This window comes from Anolis carolinensis, chromosome 5 (assembly GCF_035594765.1).
Source record: "Anolis carolinensis isolate JA03-04 chromosome 5, rAnoCar3.1.pri, whole genome shotgun sequence".
Taxonomy (NCBI): domain Eukaryota; kingdom Metazoa; phylum Chordata; class Lepidosauria; order Squamata; family Dactyloidae; genus Anolis; species Anolis carolinensis.
In genome coordinates this window covers 166866373-166889479 of record NC_085845.1, presented here as the reverse complement: position 1 = coordinate 166889479, position 23107 = coordinate 166866373, and the positions used below count along the sequence as shown (strand labels likewise).

The 23107-nt window shown below is 36.9% G+C and overlaps 1 protein-coding gene across 1 annotated transcript in view; it reads left to right on the top strand.

Annotated features, from left to right (window-relative positions):
- The window catches only part of nup205 (nucleoporin 205), a 42432-nt gene that overhangs the window by 7101 nt on the left and 12224 nt on the right, over nt 1–23107 (top strand). The window contains exons 7-29 of the mRNA XM_003221056.4: nt 450–614; nt 782–957; nt 2869–2985; nt 3943–4080; nt 4828–4978; nt 6130–6335; nt 6633–6815; nt 7839–7889; nt 8199–8408; nt 9227–9326; nt 10008–10145; nt 10336–10525; nt 11117–11237; nt 11934–12015; nt 12879–13043; nt 13372–13496; nt 13819–13933; nt 14384–14533; nt 16857–16931; nt 17986–18143; nt 19178–19258; nt 20913–21104; nt 22024–22294. Coding sequence (XP_003221104.1) covers nt 450–614; nt 782–957; nt 2869–2985; nt 3943–4080; nt 4828–4978; nt 6130–6335; nt 6633–6815; nt 7839–7889; nt 8199–8408; nt 9227–9326; nt 10008–10145; nt 10336–10525; nt 11117–11237; nt 11934–12015; nt 12879–13043; nt 13372–13496; nt 13819–13933; nt 14384–14533; nt 16857–16931; nt 17986–18143; nt 19178–19258; nt 20913–21104; nt 22024–22294 — 3360 coding nt within the window. The remainder of the gene's footprint in view (nt 1–449; nt 615–781; nt 958–2868; nt 2986–3942; nt 4081–4827; nt 4979–6129; nt 6336–6632; nt 6816–7838; nt 7890–8198; nt 8409–9226; nt 9327–10007; nt 10146–10335; nt 10526–11116; nt 11238–11933; nt 12016–12878; nt 13044–13371; nt 13497–13818; nt 13934–14383; nt 14534–16856; nt 16932–17985; nt 18144–19177; nt 19259–20912; nt 21105–22023; nt 22295–23107) is intronic.

Below are 23107 nucleotides of genomic sequence, written 5' to 3'. Positions count from 1 at the left end.
TAATGTAATAAGATATATATATGTGGAGTTATGCTTTTTTGTCTACACATCTCAAATGTTTTTGCTGTAGGGGGTGCAATTTGAGGCCTACCTGGCTTGAAATAGGGTCAAGAGAGGGCTTCCCAATGAGAATCTCATTTTTGATTTGTGAAACTCACCCCTTTTAAAAGGAGTGGAGAAACTGCACTATACATTGCATGAGGCTATGGGGGACTTTTAACAAGAAAGCGTACAAAAATGGAAGAGGGTTTGGGAGCTTTGTACTTCTAGGTGAGCTACCCACACATGTCTTATGCTGAGTGGGATAGAAATTTTTCATTGATTGCTACAAATTAAAGAGAAGTGGAAAAGTGTATTTGTTCAACTACCCATGTTATTTTTAATTGAGCTGATTTTTTTCCTCTGTTGAGGTGTGATAAACTGCAATTTTCGTTTCTTGCCACTTTTAGAGCTGATGCAGCAGTTGCCACTTTTAACAGAGAGACAGTATATAGCTGCAATCCACACACGTCTTCAAGAATCTCGCCCCTGGAAACTCCCAGGACTTCAAGCTACTATTAGATTAGCCTGGGCGCTGGCCTTGCGTGGGATTTCACAATTTTCTGATGTGACAGGTAAATTAGGCTCAAAATGGAGTTCAAACATGAGGAAGTCAATCCAGTCTTATCTCCTTCATTTCAGCGAAGGAAAGCAGGTCTAGCATACAATTTTGTTCAAGAAATCAGATTTCAGTATATTTCTATGAAATATTTTTGTCTTTCCATCTCTCTGTTCATCCCAGCACTGGCAGAATTCACCGAGGCCGATGAAGCCATGGCAGAGTTAGCAATTGCAGATAATGTTTTCCTGTTCCTTACGGAATCTGTGGTGAGAGCAGAGAACTTCTACCAAGACGAATTTTATATACGTAGAATTCATAGCCTAGTCACGGACTTTCTCACGCTCATGCCAATGAAAGTAAGTTATATATGTGCAGATGTAGTGCTGCTAAATAAAAATGAGTCAAATATTTTCACAGGTTTACCATTATGCCAATTCTAATTATAATAAATATTTATGGCCGTAAATGGTGTATATTATAATCAATGTACAAATTGTTTAAATCCAGGACTCGATGAAGAAATTTTGCTTTCTTTTTGAAATATAGGCACACATTAATTTTTGCAAGTAACGTCTAGAGTATTTTTCGGTGTTACACATTCTTCCATACTAGAGTTCACAGTTGAAGGACGAAGATAAACCATTTAACTTATTTTCTTATTGTCCATTTAGGTTTATTAGATTAAGCCTCATTTTTAAAATTAATCATAATTCAGTTAAGAAGACTATAGTTTATTTCAGGTTAGAAGTTATTTTCAAAAGGTTTTATTAGATTTTATTACTGCTATAAACTGTTAGATTTTAGTAGCACAAACTTGAGGAAATTTATAACCTTGTCTTAGGGCAAAACAAAAAAACTCCCATAGGTTACAAATAATTAATTTGACTCTTTTTTTGCTCTCAGACTTAAAGTTTAAACAAGACAGGACTTGGGGAAAGGAGGCTTCAATGGTAAAGGGGATTACATTTTTAGATGCTGGAAACATTTCTTCTCCGCAGACCAGAGCAATGGCAGCTGAAAGGGGCTCTCACAAGCCACTGTGAACATGGCAAAATGTTTATGCAATGTTTTTGACAAAAACTAAAAAAATAAACAAGCCACTGAGAACATGGCAAAATGGAGTTTTGCCTACCTGCTCTCCTCTTCCTCAGAAGCCACAGAAATGGCAGTTTTAATTGTTTTAAAAATATTTTACATTTTACATGACTGTTCCATGACACTAGTAACAAGAGCTCTCTGCTTTTCTGTATCATTTGTTGGAGAGCAGAAACAGAAAGTTGCCATTATGGTTGTGTCCTGTTTTTGGATTTTCTGTCGGCAACTAACTAAAATAAATAAAATCCTGAACTAGATCCAGTGTACCTCTTATTATGTTATTGTTTTTGCTATTTATTGTGATGATTAGTAGTTCCTTTCTAGTAACAAAATATATCCACTTACCAGTTTAATCGCATGCATATTTACTAGAATGTTAATCCTATTGAGATTATTAGGGGCTAACCTCTGTGTCCATAGCATTTCTATGTAAGACTGTAATTTCGTATCCACTTTGCATGGAGGAAGTTGAGCTTAGTGAGATTTACTTATGAATACACATATGCACAATTGCACTGTTAGTTGTTAACTTGCAGTCTTCAGTGTTTACCTGAAGTCACTCTCCACATTATCTGGGGTTAGGCAGACCCCAGGGCCTCTGAAAGAGTGGAAAATCAACAAATAAAAAACTTCTATATTTTGTTTTTACCTGAGAGAATGCCTCTCTAGGGGTCTCTATGTCCTCTGGCACAGCTCGTTAAATCTACAAACAATCAAATCTGCAAAAGTCAGACCTGCAAATGTGCAAATGTAACGTTTGTGTGTGTTTATGTGTTTATATAAGAGAAATACATTTATGCACATGAAATACAACAATCACATCTGGGTAATTCTAAGAATAAAGGAATCTCATTTTCCTTTGAAGCAGCTATACTTATATCGTTTCTTCAATTCACCAGTATCAGTTAAAGAAATACTATAGATAAATTCTGTGTGAATTATAACTGTTGGAAAAATGGAAAGCAAATGTATTCCTGGTGATTTTTGTGAAAAGTAATTAGGTAATTTTTCATTTACGTATCTCAGTGAGACTTAACTAGATACTAGCATTCTTTCTTTAATTTGTTTTCTCTAGTAGCAGTTGTATAAAAGTGTGCAAATAATTGGCAGCTTGAAATGAATGCATTTTCCTCGCATTTTATTTTTATTTAACTCTTCCTGGCTTTTTTTAGGTGAAACAGCTGAGAAATCGTGCTGATGAAGATGCTCGTATGATTCACATGAGCATACAGATGGGTAATGAGCCACCTCTTTCCCTTAGACGTGATCTAGAGCACCTGATGCTTTTAGTAAGTAATTTTAAAAGAAGTTAACTGGTTCAATTTTTAAAGGATGTTAATTAAAAATGCACAATTAGAGTGAAAAAACATTTGCGCAAATGTAATCTACAACAGTATTTTAAAATATATGTATATTAAAAATAGTGTTATACTTATTTGGGCCATTTTGTCTGTTCGTATATATTTGTGTGTACATTGCTATAATTTAGTAAACTTTTCTCTGGGAACAGTTTTCTAAAAGAGAAAACCCCAAAGTGGGAACCTTAAAGGAATTATAATGGGAAGAAAGAATAGGAATATACTTTATGTATCTGTATATATAAAAGTCAAAGTGTGTATATATGCTTGTTTGTTTGTACCACAAAGGCTGTTACTAGATGAAGTGGTCCTTCATAATGTCACTAAGTTGGCTATTGCTAAGTGAAGTGACCCTATGTGATGTCACTGGGAAAGAAAAGTGATGTGTATATGAGAGGAAGGGAGGGAGGAAGGAAAGAAAAAGAAAGTAAATAAGGAAGGCGGAGAAGAAAGAAAAAGATAGGAAGGAAAGAGGAAGAAGTGATGAAAGCAAGGGAGTAGCAGCCCCTCTGACACTTGAGCAATGTCAGGTGTATGTGCTGCCAGTATCTTTGCAAATATGTATACAACAGCCACTTCTTCCAGGAGTTATTGCTCATAATGATATGACTCCTTTCTCTCCCAGTCAAGCCTACTGAGAGTTTTGTTAGAACACATTGCCCTGAGGACATTTCCCAGTGCTTCCTTTCACTTTTAACATCCCACAGTTGTTTTAAGGATCATGGAAGGATTGTTGGGGAAGTCACTGTTTTATCAGCCATGCACCGCATTCAGATTGCAATGTTAATAAAAGCTCCTGATGTTAAAGACTGATAGAGATGGTAAGGGAAGAGATGATTTGTTGATATGTGTGGCTTACTCCCCCCCCCCCCCCCTTTTCCTTTGCAGATTGCTGAATTGTACAGTGAGGATCCTTTTAATCTGGAACTTGCTCTTGAGTATTGGTGTCCTTCAGAGCCTCTGCAAAGCACCACCATTATAGGATCATATCTTGGGATCACACACCAAAGACCACCTCAGCGTCAGGTTAGGAAAGATCTGTGTGTGTGTTTATAAAACAATTCCCTGACAGATGACTCTTACTCTGCAGATTAGTTACCATTCAGAATTTTGAAACCTGAACTTTTTATTTTTGAATTTTTGTTAGTATACATAATAACACAATGACTTCAAAATTAAATTTTAAGTTAAATTTGTTAGGTAGTTAAGAAAACTGCTTAGCATTTTTATAATGATTTAAAATAACATGATGGAATGTACTTAGAGATTGATGGCAGAAAAGCATACCAGCATTGTAGTTATGGTTTTGTTAAGGGAACAGAAATCTGAAACCTCTGAAATGGCTCCTAATTTGCTTACGAAAAAATTATGTCAATGTAGCTTAAATTTTACCCTTTAAAATAGATTGAGTTTAATTGTGATCGAATCATTCCTCTAATGTTGTGGAAATCGAATTTGGGGGTAAGGTTCTTCATCTCTAAGAATTAAAACGAGAAAAAGTGATTTGAGTAATTGATAGTAATTTGAAGAAATTGTATACATACTATTATAATCATGGGTAAGTTTTAGAGACTTGATGGAAACTGATATAAATTTAATTCATAATACTGTACCAAGTAGAGTAAACCAATTGGATTAATAAGAAGTCGGTGCTCATGTTTTTATTGATTTCATTGGGGGGGGGCGGTTTAGAAAAAAAGAGATAGGAATTTGTGTCAATTCTTTGAAGAAGAAGGATATACCTCATGTAAAATGCAGCTTTTCTTGTTATAGGTTGTTTTATCTAAATTTGTTAGACAAATGGGAGATCTCCTTCCACCGACGATTTATATCCCTTACCTGAAAATGCTCCAGGGATTGGCCAACGGGCCTCAGTGTTCTCATTACTGCTTTACTTTGCTAAAGGGCAACGGCGGCAGTCATGGTAAGAAATATGGCCCCATATGAGCCAAACGCTTACTTGATGTTACATTGGCTTAACTTAGCAAGGCAGTTTGTATTTCAATAGAAGAAGGTGAAAGCTTGCATCAGCTTGAAAGCTATTTTATTATGCTGCCATGTCTCATGATTCTTTATTATTACATTTCTAATTGATGCTTGATTTTTTTGAAATCAATATTCCAAATGAGATGCTGTTCAGCCTAAAGAGTTAAGATGAAGAGACTTATTTCTTAGGTGTTCTGTCTCTTGGTCTTAGTTTTAATTTTTAATCTTCTGGTTGTGGGACCTAGAAACAGTGCAGTGTAACCGATTCCTTTCTACTATTGGCTGTGGCTTCTGTTGCCTTAACTTCTTGTAATTAGTGTTGCTTGTTTGAATTTTTTTCATGTCGGGAGCAATTTGAGAAACTGCAGGTTGCTTCTGATGTGAAAGGATTGGCCGTCTGTAAGGACGTTGCCCAGGGGGTGCCCGGATGTTGATGTTTTACTATCTTGTGGGAGGCTTCTCTCATGTCCCCACATAGGGGGCTGGAGCTAACAGAGGGAACTCTCCTGCTGTCCCTGGATTCGAACCACCGACCTATCAGTCAGCAGTCCTGCCGGCCCAAGGGTTAAACCCATTGCACCACTGGGAGCTCCCCTTGTTTAGAATGATAGAGAATCACATGAAGTATAAACTAGTGGATCTTTTAACAAAATCTTATCGTGCTGGATGCTTCTGTTGAGGATTCTAAACAGCAAAGGCAGTTTCTAGGATACTCTATTCTATCCCCTCTCTCCAGTTTTCTGGTTTCCAGTTTGTTCCTCAACAGTTGATCAATGCCATAAATACTAAGCATACTTAAGTCTTCTTGAGTTTTTTTTTTTTGAGGGGTCTCTTCATCTGCCATCCATGTCTCCCTCCCCAAAGGTCTGTGATTTCTCCAAGTCTTTTGTTGTACATGTGTGTGGATTATGCCATTTTGATTACTGAAGACTCCAGTCTTAGTAAAATAACTAACTAATAGTATATAAGTTTGCTAATGTCTTTTCCAGACGATACTGTTTAAATGTGTATGAGCTGATGTTTGAAAAAAACTTAATTTTCACTGACTGGTTAAATAAATTTTGTAATTGGTGTTTTCCTCCTTTCCAGCTGAAAATATCCAAGGAGCAGGTGGCAGTCCTGTTTCCTGGGAACATTTCTTCCACTCTTTAATGTTGTACCATGAACAATTACGGAAAGACTTACCAAGTGCTGATAGCATTCAGTATCGCCACCTTCCTCCCAGAGGCATCACCCAGAAGGAACAAGATGGACTGATTGCCTTTCTGCAGCTTACCAAAACTATAGTGAAATGGGTAACTATTGGTTGATGCATTTAGAATTCCAGATACTCCATTATTTGATGGCCTTTGACACATTCAGCCAGGGATAAATACATTTTTTTTGTAAAATTGGTTTTAAAAGTCGAAACAAAAAAAGACAGAGAGAATTGCATGTCACATAGTCACGGGTCAAGTTTAACTGATGTTTACTCTTGATTGGAGAAAGATAGAAAGTGCAAACAATTACTATGTTACCCATTTATTTTCGGTATGCCTGATGTGGTAATTTATATTGCTTGGATTCACAGGTGCATTTTCTATCCTTTTTAGAGTGAAAATGCTCGCTTGGCTCTTTGTGAACATCCTCAGTGGACACCAGTAGTTATCATTTTGGGACTTCTGCAATGTAGTATCCCCCCCATTTTGAAAGCAGAGTTATTAGAGACTCTTTCAGCCTTTGGGAAATCTCCAGAAATTGCAGCTTCGTTATGGCAATCGTTGGAATACACACAGGTATCTTCCTATGGTAATTCAGCCCTAGAGTGTCAAAATATGTAGAAAGTTCCATAGTTTTAGCAAGGTGTGTCTTTAAATATTATGAATAAATTCTGTTCCTTGAGTCCTGTTTTATTCAAATGTTTTGTTCTTATTTGAAGACTGTGGTTCATGTGGTTCAGTACTTTCACATTGAGGTATAGTAATGGCAGCTAAAGTTGAAAAAGTGGTTTTAGTATTCAGTTCAGTTTAGCCCCCAGCTATTCTACTTATCATGTTACTCGCCTCTGTCTTACAAACATTGCTGTGCCATCAGGTGTTTGAGGAAAGATGAGGGGCACCCTGCTGAGGGAGTTATGGATGGGATATTAGGGGGGTGGTGAGTTTTAAATGTAATTTTATTTGTGTTTAGTGTATTTCAATTGTTTTTAAACTTTATGTCCACACACTAATATTTAATTGCTTTTTTAATTTTTTAATTTGCTTTGTTTTAAATTGTTATTAGATTGTGTGGCTGTTAGCTGCCTTGAGTCCTTACAGGGAGAAAGGCATGGTATAAATAAAGTTAATAATAATAACAATAAACCCATATCCCATAGATCCCATATAAAACTAACTGGAGGGAAAGGGGGATTACTTTTCAGGTTTTGTGGAGACAGAAGAGGGGCGTGGTTTGAAGTGGAAATAGCAGATCATACCAACATTTTGCTCTCCCTTACTTACACTGGCAAAATCTTGTTTTCTTAAAAGAAAGAGCAATGTAGATATAATTACTTCCAATCTCCAAATTATGCTTAAAGCACACTGTTTCTTCATGGGGAGAATGAGTGAAGATTACATCTGTATCTGCCTGGAGTTCTGTCCTGGCATGGGGGTCTTTTTAGGTGCTGGCAAAAAAATATGTGGGTTACAAATTGAAAAGGTGCTTCTCATATGGGCAGAAATTTTTTAAAATGGCATATGAAATAAACAATTTAGTTCACATTCTGGCTACCGTATTTTTGTAACTTCATTTTTTTCCTTCTCTCTTGTTTTCGGAAGATACTACAAACTGTCAGAACTCCAGGCCAAAGACAAGCTATTGGCATTGAGGTAAGTTCCATGTAGTCTCATTATTCATAAAATAATAGGTAGAACTAGGTCCGGTATCACACTAGAGCCGAAAGAGTTGGCAAAGAGTATACATCCCATCTGAAATCCTGTATCTGCCTCCTGCAGAATTCTGAGGCTTGTAGTTGAGGTCCTGGGCCTCACTAAACTACAAGCCCCAGAATTCTGCAGGAGTCAGCCACAAGATTTCAGATGGGATGCATACTCTTTGCCTACTCTTTCAGCTCTAGTGTGATAACAGACTGGTTTTTTAAAAAAAATTAAACCATGTCTTTTTACCTTTTTGAAAAGGTTGAATTGAATGAAATTGAATCCCGCTGTGAGGAGTACCCTTTAACTCGTGCCTTTTGCCAGCTCATTGGCACACTGGTTGAGAGTTCATTCCCTTCCAACCTGGGTGCTGGACTGCGTCCCCCAGGCTTTGACCCCTACCTGCAGTTTCTGAGAGATTCAGTGTTTCTTCGGTTTCGAACAAGGGCCTATCGGAGAGCTGCTGAAAAGGTCAGTTTTACAGAAACATTAATCGATACTGTTAAAGTCCTGCTACCAATATTTGTAGAGTTGATTTGTATTGAAACTTATAACTATGACATTAATAAATGTGTTCTTGTCTCTGGAGATTAGAAGAGGTGTGATACTTCAGAAAGGGTTAGGATCAAGGTAGATTACATGTTTTGTATATAGATGGTCCCAGGTTAAGTCCCTAGACTCTTATCCCTAATACAGTATTCTTATCTGTAATGCTATGTTGGGCTAAATAGCCCTATAGCCCTAACTCAATACAACCTTTTGGAGATACAAACTGGGTGCTAGGGTTTCTTGCAAATATAGCAATAAATCAAATGTCCTTAGCAATGAATCAAAATAATGTATGGAAGTTGTGTGGATGGTTGTATGTCATGCATGCTGTAATTACAGCCTGCATTGTAGTTACTTCATCAAGGTCGGAATTGGATAATATCTCTAAAGTACTCCTAACCTATAATAATAAATTGAGGAAACAAAGTATTAAGCATTGTCCAGTATCTCATTTCTATTACATGTGGTATATGTTCTGTTTTGATTGACCAGTCTTTGTTGTTGTTGTTGTTTTTTTGTTATATGTAGTTCTTACTGACCATGGGTTGGATTCAAAAGTGTCTTTCTTTCGGTTGTATGTTCCTGTGATGGAAGTACTTTTCCTTATCAGCAGGACAATTTCCATGGATGTAAGACCCCAGAAAAAAGAAATCTTTTGATCCAACCCAATGAATGCATGTGCTCTGTAATTTTTCATTTGATTCACGGTACAAGATATGTTTGCTTTTTTTCCTTTATAGTGGGAAGTGGCAGAAGCAGTTTTGGAAGTGTTTTACAAATTGCTGAGAGACTATGAACCTCAGCTTGAAGATTTTGTGGACCAATATGTGGAGCTGAAAGGCATGTTTTTCCCCTGCTTACTCTAACCTCAGTTTTATTCTATTTTTGGGAAAGAAGACACAAAGGTGACCAGTATTCATGGCCCTATCAGTTGGTGGCATAGACTAGCCCCTGGGAACCATTCAGAAAGACAGTTGGTATCATTTTCACATCATATTCATTACTCTTTACATTTATATGGCAAGGCGAGAAAGGAAGACACTTGCTACAAGCGAGTAACTGGCTTAAGAAAAATCACAAGTGAAAATGTTTTACTGAGGAAAGCTTTAGAAAGGATACAAAATGGGAGTGGAATTCAAGGAATGTGCTCGATTTTGAAGTTGTTGCAGTGACTGGCATAAATCCCAGCAGAGGAACCTGTGGAGACGTATTCCATAATATTCCAGGATTAAAAATGAGAGTTCAGCAATAATTATCTGATTGTTTAAGAAGAGAAATCATGGTGAGAGGAAAGCCAGCAAGAGGTCATTGGTAGCAAGTCTAGATAAAAAGGTGATCAGACAAAGGTGGAAAAATGAAAAAGTGATTGGATTGTTTGGATGTTAATATAGGAGAAAGACCTAAAAAGGCAAGACTCACAGTGTTTTTCCTAAAAAATAGAAGAGTGATGTTGTGGGGTGGTTTTTTTTTTTTGGCAAACTTTAACATTTATAAATGATGTTTAATTGTTTGATTTTCCAGGAGAAGAAATCATAGCCTATAAACCACCTGGGTTTAACCTGATGTATCATCTTTTGAATGAGTCACCAATGTTGGAACTGTCTCTTAGCTTGCTAGAAGAAGGAGTTAAACAGTTGGATCTCTATGCTCCTTTTCCTGGTATGTAGCAGCTTTCAAAAGAAGAGAGAAAAGAAAATAGCAGCAGTTTCCAAAATAATATTATACTAATACTTTTAAATGAGTAAGAGTGGGTAGTTCTTGGGGGTGAAAGGTAGAAATCCTATGGCTCTGTCACTATATTATTTTTGTAAACATGGACATTTCTCCTATATTTTCTTTGCTTTTATAGGAAAGAAGCATTTAGAAAAGGCAGTTCAGTATTGCCTTGGGTTGCTCAACTTGACCCTACAGAAAGAGAACCTTTTCATGGACTTGTTAAGGGAAAGCTATCTCTCCCTGATCGTTACATCCCTAGAACAACTGCTGCAAGGAATCAATCCTCGGACTAAAAAAGCAGACCATGTGGTGAATATTGCCAGGTATGACCTATACATTTAAAAAACAACTGTGGGTCTAGAGGTGACCAGAAGGATGGTGAGACTCATTCCTGTACTGAAGGAATCCCAAGAGTATATCTAGCTGTTCATATGGAGCCTTGTTGTTGACTTGGTTTTATAGAAAATAGGACAGTACTTCTGGAGTGACCTGATTTATACTATCGTGTTCTATCGTTGTGCCTTGAATTCACAAGAATCTACTCTGAGCATTTGAGTGTAGTGCACCTCCATCAAAGGTTTGCATTCCTACTTTAAATATGCTGAAGCAATAATTAATTTTTGACACACTAACTGGTAAGTTAGGAAACTGAAATCAAGATAATGAACAAAAGTGTAGGATGTAAGTTATCTGTAGCCATCTTCAGGGTAGAGTCCTGATCCACTTGTGAACACCCCCTATAACTTCCTGAATAACCATGTTCTAATGGTTAGTTGGAATTTCTTTGTAAATAATGTTTTTTTTAGAAGCCAAATTTTGTTAACATTACGATTGACCATTCTCCCCACCTTTTTTTTCCTCCGAGCAGTTTGGGTGATATTAGCAATTTCTGTCATGTCTTTGTCATTTTAAAGGTATCTTTATCATGGAAATACCAACCCTGAGTTGGCATTTGAAAGTTCCAAAATCCTGTGCTGTATTTCTTGCAATTCTAACATTCAAGTCAAACTGATTGGAGATTTCACACAAGATCAGGTAATTACTGTTTATTTTTTTATTTTAAGACAGAGAGACAACAAGAAGGCAGACATTTAAAATAAAATAATGTTATCCTTACAGTGTTTGGGTTTATAACATTAAGAATATGCAATATGTGGCATTTCCTTAATTAGATGTAACATGAAGGAGAAGACTGGTACATATTTTTTCTCCCAACTAATTCATACTCCCAAGCTGAACCTCCCCTCGCAGTCTTAAAGAGGGCTTGTGGCAAGAGAAAGTGGTGCTACAGCCAAAGTTTTTTTTTAAAAAAACTCCCAAGCAACTAGCAACCATGCCAGGAGTTTCTGGGAGTTACAGTCCAAAAATATCCTTTCCAAACTCCGAAACTTATGTTCTTCTCTTCTTTTATTGCTAAGCATTTACATATTAGACCCTCTGTGGCTGGAACTGGTCTTTTGCTTTTTGTACAAAGGTATTTTGCTTTCTGTACAAATAGCCCCCTCTGATTTATATTCATACTCTTTGGTTAAGGGGCAGGGAAGAATCCATGGTGAGTGGGATACAGACTCATATTTCTTTGAACCATTCTCTAGACCTTCTTACAAATTGGGTTATAACTTTGGTTGGAGAGTAATTTTCTGATTGCATGTATGTTTTGCTATGAAATCTGCTTGTTATATTTTCATATTTCAATAAGTTCTCATACCTGTCCTTTCAATACAAATTTAGAATATCAGCCAGAAATTAATGGCTGGGTTTGTGGAGTGTTTGGACAATGAAACTGCAGAAGAAATAATTAATCCTGATGAAGGTATGAAAATATTCCATTTTTATTTTATATAAAAATAAACTGCTTGAATTTTATAAATAATAAGCTAGGGAAATATCCATATTATTATTTGTGGAACGTAACAGCATTTTATTCATTTATTTTTTGCAGAACAGGAATTGGCCTTTAAAAGGCCTGTATCATTGTTATTTCAACTTTATATTTTAACCAACATTGTAAACAGAAGCTACTAAACCTAATAACTCCTTTATTTATTTATTTATTTATTTTAATTTACAATACCATAGTGTGTGTGTATGAAATAAAATTATATTACATTACATGTAAAATCAAAATGTTTCTTCAATAACCTATTAAAACATTAGATACCTTTAGTAAATTTTGGCCCACCCAGTACTTTCCAACCTGGTTGCCTGAATGCATTGCCAAATATGATTATGTAGCAAATCTGTTGCAAATTTTTTAAAAGTTGTATATTTCTTGTGTATGCTTCTATTAGCAGAACTGTAATGAAAAATTAATTATATAGTATATGTTATACATCACACTGGCCAACATACATTTGGTGCCTCAAAGGTTAGCCCTATTTCTGGGTATATTTCACCTGCTGATTCCAAATTTGATACCTGTGTTCTCCTATCAGTTCTAGTTTTGAGATACTGAACATATGCCATCTACCAGTCACCATCTACTCGCCCATAGAAACCATGATAGCCAAATCAAAGAAGCTAGAGTTGATGTGGTCTATCCAATGTAACATTTTGAATCTGTGCCCTGAAAAAAAACAAAAAACAGGAACAGACCTAAAAACCAAAACACCAAGTATTTTTTGTTGGGCTGTGTTATATTGATATGGTGTATGCATTTGTGCTGTTGATTTCTAGAACTTGAAGGTGAAAGGAAACAGGCCCCAATCTACCATGAAACAAGGATTAACATTTTGAATCTTCTCATTACCTCTCTGGAGTGCAGTCCACCAAATCTTGCTCTTTATCTCCTGGGTTATGAATTTAAGAAGCCTGTCAGCACAACAAACTTGCAGGATCCAGGTAGGAACCCAGCCTGGACTGAAGATGATTGGGTGAATGGGATGTTATCAACTTTTGACAGCATTAGAAAAAAAGTGTTTTTGTCCAGTAGTATTAGGCAATTTCTGTTGTTCTTGGCAGGCAGAGCAAAGTACTTTTATTTGTCAACAGTTATTTCATATATATAGAATGTCATAAAAAGAATACTTTTGTAGATCACATTCTGCCTTTTATAGAATTGTTTGCATTTTGTCTGAAGTGAGTGTTTAAAACCTAGCTTTCCTATATTTATTAAATCTATCATGGCATGTGTATTGTTTATCTTAAGTATGAATTTTTCATTCTAAAGGTGTTTTGGGTTGTCCTCGTACTTGTCTTCATGCTATTTTGAACATCCTGGAAAATGGTACTAAAACAAGGTCTGGTCCCACAGCAGTTCAAGAATCTCCTCATCTAGCAGAGTTGTGTTATCAGGTAAAAAAAAATTCTTATTGAGAGAAGTGGCATCAAGCCAGAACTTTCAGGTAGTAGGAAAGCTACTTATTCACTTTGTTAATATTGTTTTGCACTGTAAAATGCTAGCAGTTCAGTGAGATTTGCTTCTAGATAAATGTGGATAAGATTGCTGCCTCAACTTGTTTATTGATCCTGCCTATAGTTCTATTCAGCTTACTAAGCAGATTTGAGTTGAGGTCAAGTATGGTTAATAATATTGGCTAATATTTCCTTTTAATTTAGCCTAGTTTGCAAGTCTGTGCAAGGGAACTAATACTGGAATTCTCTTCTGATTAAACAGGTGATCTATCAGCTGTGTGCCTGCTCAGATACTTCAGGTCCAACAATGAGATACTTGCGCACCAGCCAAGATTTCTTATTCTCTCAGTTGCAGCACTTACCATTTTCTATAAAAGGTAAACATCAGAATAATCCCACATATCTAACATCCTGTGTTCAAATCTCAAGTATTGTTTGAAAGACAACAGATTGCTTTGTAAAAATGTTTATTTGACACAATTCTGCAGTTCTTTTCCTAGAAGGAAAGCGATATATATTTCCTTCATTGTGTTTGTTTCCAGTATAGGGTTATTATTTTCCATCTAGGTGATTGATCTGTATTGGGAGAAAAGGGAACATGTGCTGTAAAACATGTCTCCGGAGGCACCTCTTTTTCAGAATGTGCAACCCCTGGATATCTATGTCAAATAAACAGCTTCTTATATAAAATGTAAGATGTGCTTATATTTAAAAGTAACAATTATACTACAAATAAACCAATTGCTAATTCAAGACATAATGGGGATTTTTACATATGTTTGTATTTTCCACCACTGTTCCATTCTCTTCCTGTCTTCTCTGTTCAGACCACGAGATTCCAGTCTTAAACCAGATGTCATGGCTCATGAAGACTGCATCTATAGAATTGCGGGTTACATCACTGAACCGCCAGCGTTCTCATACACAGAGACTCTTGCACCTCCTTCTGGATGATGTGCCAGTCAAATCTTATTTAGGTAAATAAGAATCAATGCCAGTTATGGGGATCTTGTTCCTTACTTAAATTATTTACCAAACTCATATCCAGTTGTTAAAAATCTCACTTGATATTTGATAACATTTCTGAAATTGAATCTGATATTATGATCTTATAGGTCAGAGATGTGGACCACTACTAATGTATTGGAGTACAACATTATTCGTAGAGCTACAAATGGAGGAATGGTAGTAATTTTTGCAGAAGTACCAGAGGGATTTCTTTATATCCAGTGAACAAATAATAATAATAATAATAATAATAATAATAATAATAATAATAATAATAATAGACAAAATTACAATCTGTCAACTGCAAAAGGCCACCCTACTGGGATCTGCGCACATCACATAGTCCTAGACAGTTGGGAAGTGTTCGACTTGTGATTTTGTGAAACAAAATCCAGCATATCTATCTTGTTTGCTGTGTCATACAATAAAATAATAATATAATTTATTTTTATACCCCGCCTGCATCTCCCCAAAGGGACTTGGTGCGGCTTACATGATATCAGGGGTGTCAAATATTTTCATTGAGGGCCACATCAGTCTTTTGGTTGCCTTCAAAGAGCCATTGAATCCATGGACAGAGAATCTGTAAATAAAGAGAACGAATTATAATTTTTTTTACATAGTGGTTGGTGCTCTGGTTTTTCCCATTTTGGATTCCCAGATATTACTGAGCGACAACTCCCACCATTATCCACCATGCAGACTGGGGATAATGGGAATTCTAAACCATCAGTACTTGTAGCTCTGTGGGGAAAGGTTAAAGGGCATTTTAACGCCAGATATCATATTGACAAATTTTGTTTCTAAATTCAAACCTCATTCTCCTGATTAAATAGAACAAACTGCATCACAACTCCCATTAGCTCCAACATGTGTAATTGCCGCACCTCAGCCTTGATTCACCTTGCTCTAGCACACAGCAGGTTTGAGTCTTGATAGTTTATTAAAGATAGATAGTAAAAAGTTCTTCCAAAAAGCAAAAGTAAAGCATCCAAAAGTCAGTTACAAATATAGTTTTGAGATATGAGTCCAGAATGTATAAGGAATAAACAACATCCAAGGAGAGCATGACAAATTCCAAGGAACATGGATACATGGATACATGGGCTGCAATATAATCCAAAGCACAGCAGGAAGACTGGAGCTTGCTTCTCCGGTAGCAAGAAAGTTGCTTTGACAAAAGCTTTCCCCCAAACGCACCCCTTTTAACACTGCAGAATATGAAAGCATTTCTCTGCCCCCTCACCTCCCCCCGCCTGTTTGCAATTCTTACACTACGGCATACCCTCAATTCCAAACACTCAGCTCAATCTAAGGAGCCAATCCCATCAAGGTCAGCTTGCCCATTATTTCTCTAAGACTCATTATTAAGCTGGGAACCTTCTATCCTCCTTTCCTCCATTCCCATGTCAGTGTGCACCTGGCTGGCTTCAGTAGTTTCAGGGTCATCAACTCCAACCCTCCCTGTGGGAAACTGAACCTGCATTCTCTGTACCTCATCTTCCAAAGCTACAGGCCTTTCGGGGAGATTCTGAACCTGAACCCCACTTTCCTCATCAGAGCCAATCCCAGATTCAAGCTGAGTCACAACAGTAATGATGAGAAATACAGTAATTGTAGTCTAGCAACTGGAGAGGCACATAAAATGACATTGTGGGTCTCATTAACCCAACAGGCCTTGAGTTTGGCACATGTGATCTAGATAATCATGATAGAATCCAAATAATTACATACTATTCTAGGTCTTTGTGCATGCTGATCTTGACTTCATAAGATGAACATGTCGCACTACTTCAAACTCCTTTGGAAGGAGCACTTTCTCTCTCAAGCAGATTACATGCCAACACTTCCCATGCACATTTGACCTTCTTGAAGCTGGAATTTATATTATTTTCCCATAGGTGTGTTGCAAATCGTACTGCAATTTTTATTTAATATTATTGCATCATGTTGTTAATGAGAGTCGAAGAACCGGTAATGTGCTACTGAAACTAGAAAACTCATTCCAATGATTGAAAATGAATAAAATAGTATAATGCATATATTAAAAACCCTGTTAAACCAACCATGCCAGAAATATTAAATATTTGCAGTGCATTCTTGCTACCTCACTTGAACAACTATCTAGCTATGCCATAAAAAACTGACTACAAGTGTATCACCTCCTCCCCTTACCCCAGTTTTTAGGTTATATCACCCTAGAAAGCAGCATTTTGTTGTTAAATATTTGCTCAATTTGCTTGTGTGTGTGTGTGTGTGTGTAGTTTTATTGTTTATTATTTCAATCTTCAGCTGATGGTGAAGGAGGGACAGAAGATGAAAGTCGGTCAGTTACTGGATTTCTTCATTTTGAGACTGCTTCCAAAGGTAAATCTCTGAGAGGATGTCATATTAGGTTTTTAAGATAGAGCAAAATAATTAGCCTCTGAGACAGCCATTGCTACCTGTATCTAAGTGCAGTGTCAGACCTTTGCTTTTATTTATATTAATTGGTAAATTCACAATTTCTTACAAATTACTACAGTTCAGTTTTATTAATATAACCATACACCCATTCTAGATTCTTGTGTCTCTGTACTATAAATTTATTGGATCACATAAAATACTTTTATAGCATAAGTCAAAACAAATTCTAGAACCGGGTACAATACAGTATTACTCCCATATTTGTGGGCATATATTCCTGAACTTACTGTGGAAACAAAATCCTATTGAAATGAACAACTTCTACTGGAAATACCCTGGGAGACCTAGGAAATTCTTAGAGAAGGTATATTTTATTGGATGTGGGTAAATGAAAACATGGGTCTTGGTCCTGGAGATCATACTGTATGAACAATAATATTAAAACCAAATACAGTATAATATATATAGGGGCCATAATCAGACATACACCCATTTTAATGAATCATTTTATGCACAAGCGTGTCTGTGTATTAATCTATTAATATTAAATTTATTACCTGCCTCTCCCGGTGACTCAAGGTGGGATACAACATCATTAATACAAGTGATAAACACTATTAAAAGACATACAACAAATTACACAAGAGTTAAAATACAAGTTAAAATCCACGGATAAAATGCAGATTAAAATTCACAAGTTAAAATTGATCCGGTAGGCCTGCCGGAAAAGATGGGTCTTCAATTGTGTCTTAAATTCCAACAGCTGATCTAGCCTACTGAATTGTTGTCTCCATCATGAAACTATTTACGGCTTTTAAATAAACATTAATGCTACTCATACAATAACGAAGTTCAATACAATCACTTTTCTCTTACATATCTGGGTAACACTTTGTTTGACTGAGGCATAGGTTCAGTCTCCATCTATATGTAGGCTGTATGTAATCTGCACCTGAGTTTTGAACATAAGCTTCTTTCCCATTATTTCTGAATGGATTTCTTCTTTTCTTCTCAGTACGCAGGAAGATACTAAGCATCCTTGATTCAATTGACTTCAACCAACAGATTCCAGAACCTTTGCAGCTGGATTTTTTTGACCGTTCCCAAATTGAGCAAGTCATTTCCAATTGTGAGAGCAGAGGCACACATGGGCCAGTTATCTGCAATGTCAAGGTGAACAATTTTCAGAACAGCTGATAGCAGTTTCATAGCATCATCCAGTACAATTATACATGTTTAAATCTATTTTCTTTCACTGCTGTTTATGTATTTTATCACTTTATTGGTATTGTTATATTCAGTCTCAAACTTCTGTTATGTGAGATGCTATATTGTTACTGAATTAAATTTAGTGTTTTACGTTTTGTATAACATTCTCATGCCTAGTTTCATGGAGTCATTAAGGTGAACTAAGATTCAGATAAAATGTGTAAATACAAAATAAAGGGAACTAAAACGTATCTTTGAGGCTAAACGCAAATGGCTAAGATAATAAAAGCACAGTTGCATCCAGACATAACAAGATTTGGATACAGCACTGGGTACATACGACAGGGAATCTCTCCCTTCAGCTGCGGGAGCACTTAGCCCAGCTTCGGCCACCGCCCCTGGAGTTGCTGGGGCCAGGGCCTGCTCATAAAGAAGAGCTTTTAATCTAGACTCGTGATTTTTTCTGGCCTGAGGGGTAAACCCTCGGCACATTTGGCAGGCTTGGGAATTATGACTCTCTCCCAGACAGAGGAGGCATTTCGAATGGCCATCAGCCTCAGGAAGCTTGCCTCCACATGCCCCACATTTCTTAAAGAAGGAAACCATCGTCACTAGCCTGCCTTGGGTCGTCCAGATGCCAAAACAAAGTCCTTTCCGAGTTCTTAGGGTTGGAGAGAGGTATCAAGTAGCGAAAATAACCGGTCCGAGTCAAGTCCAAATAGTCAACTGATATATTACCTAGAGCTAGAGGTTCCTTAGTTGCTGACTGAGCAGGGGAAAAAAGGAATTGCCTAGCCCAGCCCACAGGGCCTTATATACTCTACTGGGAAGAGTGGGCGGGGCTCGCGCCAAAAAATGTCAGAGCTTCTAGAAGGTTCCAAAACGCTGCGCAGGCACTGTAGGAAATCCCATATGTGCGATTTCCACAGAAGCACCACGAAGAAGAATCAAAATAGTGAACATGCTTCATCTGTTATCCTTCCTGTCTTCTATGTCAGCATCTTCACAAAGTTCTTATTGCTGAAGTTAATGCCCTGCAAGGAATGGCAGCCCTTGGACAGAGGCCACTACTTATGGAGGTAAGCCTATGTAGGATATGTCTGTCTTGGTATCAGATGATTAGACTATTCAGTAGTTGCTAGTAATGATTTTGAGAAGACATTTATTGATTTATTTCTCTTATGTGGGGATAACCATCAGTTTGCAGTAGGTCAGACATCCCGTGGAGGTTCTTGGGTTGCCTTCTCCTTAGCTCCTGGTAATCTGTAAGCTATGAGGGGTATAAGTAGAAGGATCCCTGCTGTTACCTCCTGTCAGTGATTGGAGTATAGTGGGTACGACAAATCCCTTTACCTAAGCTGGTTCTTAAAATCCAACCCCTTTGTTCCTTTGCTGGATTGGGTTGCTGGGTCTCGGGCAGACCCCTTCAATATGGACTTGTATGGTATCTTTATATTTGGTATGCATGGCCTGTCTGCAGTTCTGGCTTGTTGGAGAGTGGTTTAAACATTTACAAGAATAAGGTTATTGAATGCAGTAGGAACATAGAGAATGGCGAACAAGCCTACAGACTTATGGTTTCAATTATTACAGTGCATCTGTACTAAATGCAGTAAACCTTGAGATGGAAAATAATGGGATCCTACTCTATCCAATCCTGTCGCAGCTGTGTGTGCCTGTCTGCAAATAAGTAAACAGTAGCTATATCAGAAATTCCCTTAGTGAGCTTGCATGAACAACAGAGAGAAATGCGAGAAACTGATAGGCCTTCCTTAGCAGCTAACACCAGTATGTTTTTAAAAAGCACATGACCTCTATAATGTTCAAAATATTTTTAATGTATGCAATTATTGCACAACTTGATTTTTTATGTTTTGCATTGGATGGTGTTAGTTTTCAATGAAACGTTTGCTGAAACATGTTGAACTGCCCTTCTTCTTTGTAATATAGGAACTTTTCCTTTTTGTGTCCATGTTATTCTTGCCTGTTATCTAATTTTCCATTAGAGAAGTATTGCCCAGGTAAACATCTACTTCATTAACTGGGACATGGCTATATTATGATATTTTTCTAACTGATGTTGTTTCTAGGGGGAAAAAAACCTGAAAGAAATTAACACTACAGTCCAGAGGAATACCTATGGAATTCCTTTTCTACATTTATTTCCTGTTGATTGTCTTCATAAAACTTTGAAACCCTTTAATTTTAGAGACAAATGTGAGGGGGAAATGCTTCTTTGGTGTCACTTTTTTTAAAGGCACTTCCTAAAATAAATCCCTAAATAACTTTAGGTGTACACACATTCGTTTGATTTCCGACAAAGGACATAATAAAGTACAGTAGAGTCTCGCTTATCCAACGTAAACGGGCCAGCTGAACGTTGGATAAGCGAATATGATGGATAATAAGGAGAGATTAAGGAAAATCTTATTAAACATCAAATTAGGTTATGATTTTACAAATTAAACACCAAAACATCATGTTATACAACAAATTTGACAGAAAAAGTAGTTCAATACGCAGTAATGCTTTGTAGTAATTACTGTATTTACGAATTTAGCACCAAAATATCATGATGTATTGAAAACATTGACTACAAAAATGCGTTGGATAATCCAGAACGTTGGATAAGCGAGTGTTGGATAAGTGAGACTACTGTAAGAAGTTAGGTATGGCCTCAGATTGTTTTAGTTTGTAATTATGTTATTTGATTTCTTTTTACTGACTGTCTAGGAAATCAGCACAATTCTCCAGTATGTCGTGGAACGAAATAAACTTATTCAGTGTCTGTACGCAAAGCGACATGCCCTAGAATCTTGGAGGCAGCTGGTGGAAATCATATTAACTGCCTGCCCACAGGATCTCATACAGCCTGAAGACAGGCAGCTTATTATCCGTGATCTCTTACAAGATTTGCATGACAAGGTAAATGATGCAGAATCAATATTAAAGCCACTTTTTAGTGAAGATTTACCTTTTTAAAAAAATGGAGAGGAAATAAATGGATTATAAAATATCTAATGGTTTGCATTCAAACATTGGATTGCATTCCTATTAGCCATGTTTTCTACAAAAATCTACATGTCTTGATGCCACTTCGTCAGAACCTTTTGGAAAACTTGCTTATGGGAAAACATCCCATAAGAAAGTTTTCCAAAAACATTCACAATTTTCAACATAAAATTGTCAATCTTTTTGGAAAACTTGGCCTATGGTACTTTTAGGAGCCTGGGATTAGCTGTATATGCTTCTTAGATGCTATTGCCATATGATTTGGATACAAAGTAAGAGGGGTTATGAGTTTGTTTATTGTCAAAGTTGGCACAAACTTGAACCTGAAGAGGACAGATGCCTCAGGCAATGGGACACCTTCGGGCAGTAAAATAATTGGCATGGCCCTTGTTAGTTTGGAGAGATTTTGTTGCTTTGTGCAACTTTGCACAGTTGGGGATCTCCTCACCTTTGAGATGGTGAATTGGAAAATCGTCTGGGTTGCAGCAAAAATCACTCCTCCCTCAGAACTAGATGCACAAGAAGCAGTCAGCTCTAAAAAAACACTTCACTGGCTGTAAAAGCTTGGAGCAATAGCTACTGCCAACACCTCTACCAACTTCTTGGGAAAAGAGTCTGCCATGGCTCCTGCCACATTCTTTTCTTCACTGGTGTGGTATAGGGTGGACCCTCTTTACTGTGGCTGTACTACATCCACTTCTTGTTTGAAATGTATTTGTCTTGTTTGTGTTATTTGAAAAGATGACATTCCAGTTGTGTTAGGGATGTGTTCAGAAACTATATTGACCTGCATTTATGCTATGTTTCAAAGTAGTTCTTTTGTTTTCAAAAGATCCTGGATGATGATGCAGCTCAGGAATTGATGCCTGTTGTGGCAGGAGCCGTGTTCACCCTGACAGCTCACTTAAGTCAATCCGTGCGAACAGAGCAAAAGGAGCCCTTGGCTGTCCCTGTCCCTGGACACTCCCAATTTGCTTTGATGCTGGATGGTTCTTTCACGATACCACCTGATTCTGAAGGCATGGCGGTGGGATTTGCCTCTCTAGGAGACTCTTCTCTTCATATCATATTGAGAAAAATTCTGGATTTTGTCCTGAAAACAGGTAATGTTAAATGCACGAATCAGTGTTGCTTTTTGGGAACAGAGGGCTGAAAGTTCAGGCTAGTATAAGGCTGTGCTACTTTTACAGTTAGTCCTCTATATTTGAAAGGTTCAAATTCTGCACAATTCATTATTTGTATATTTGATCGCAGTTAATTGTTGTGGGGAGACTTTAAGTTAAAGAATTGTATCCTTGTTGTCATATTGTATTGAATTTTAACAAGCAAAATCTTTATGCCAATTGTTTTATACCGTTTAGAATGTTTTATACCGTTGTCCTTTTATACTGTTTTATGTTGTTGGTTTTTATATTGATTTATATTGCTGCCTTTTAGATATTGTTTTATCTGTGAATGAATACAACCTTTGGTCTGAACATTAATGAATGAGAACAGATTAATATGATATCTCTAGTAATCTTTAGGTCCTTCAGTGTGACTATAGTCAATTTTAGTGGATTCTCTAGGAATCTCTAGGTCCTTGAAATTGACAGTATAGTCACACTGGAGGGCTTTGAGAGGTGCTCCCTTGGGCTAAAAAATAGTGGATTTTTCTTGTGGTTTTTCCACTTTCACAGAGGTTGTGCGTCCCTAACTTCAGCTAACTGTGTTTTATTTATTAGGTCAGTGTTTGCACATATACAGTAAAGTTTGCTTTACATTTGTAATAATGAAAGGAATAAAGTATTTTCCTGTACTTACAGTAATAAATTGCCATGTGTGTAATTTATTCATAATGAATTTTTAATTTGACATAATCTTGAAAAAATTCAGTATTGCATCCTCCAGTTTAAATTAAAACAGTTGGTTTTGTA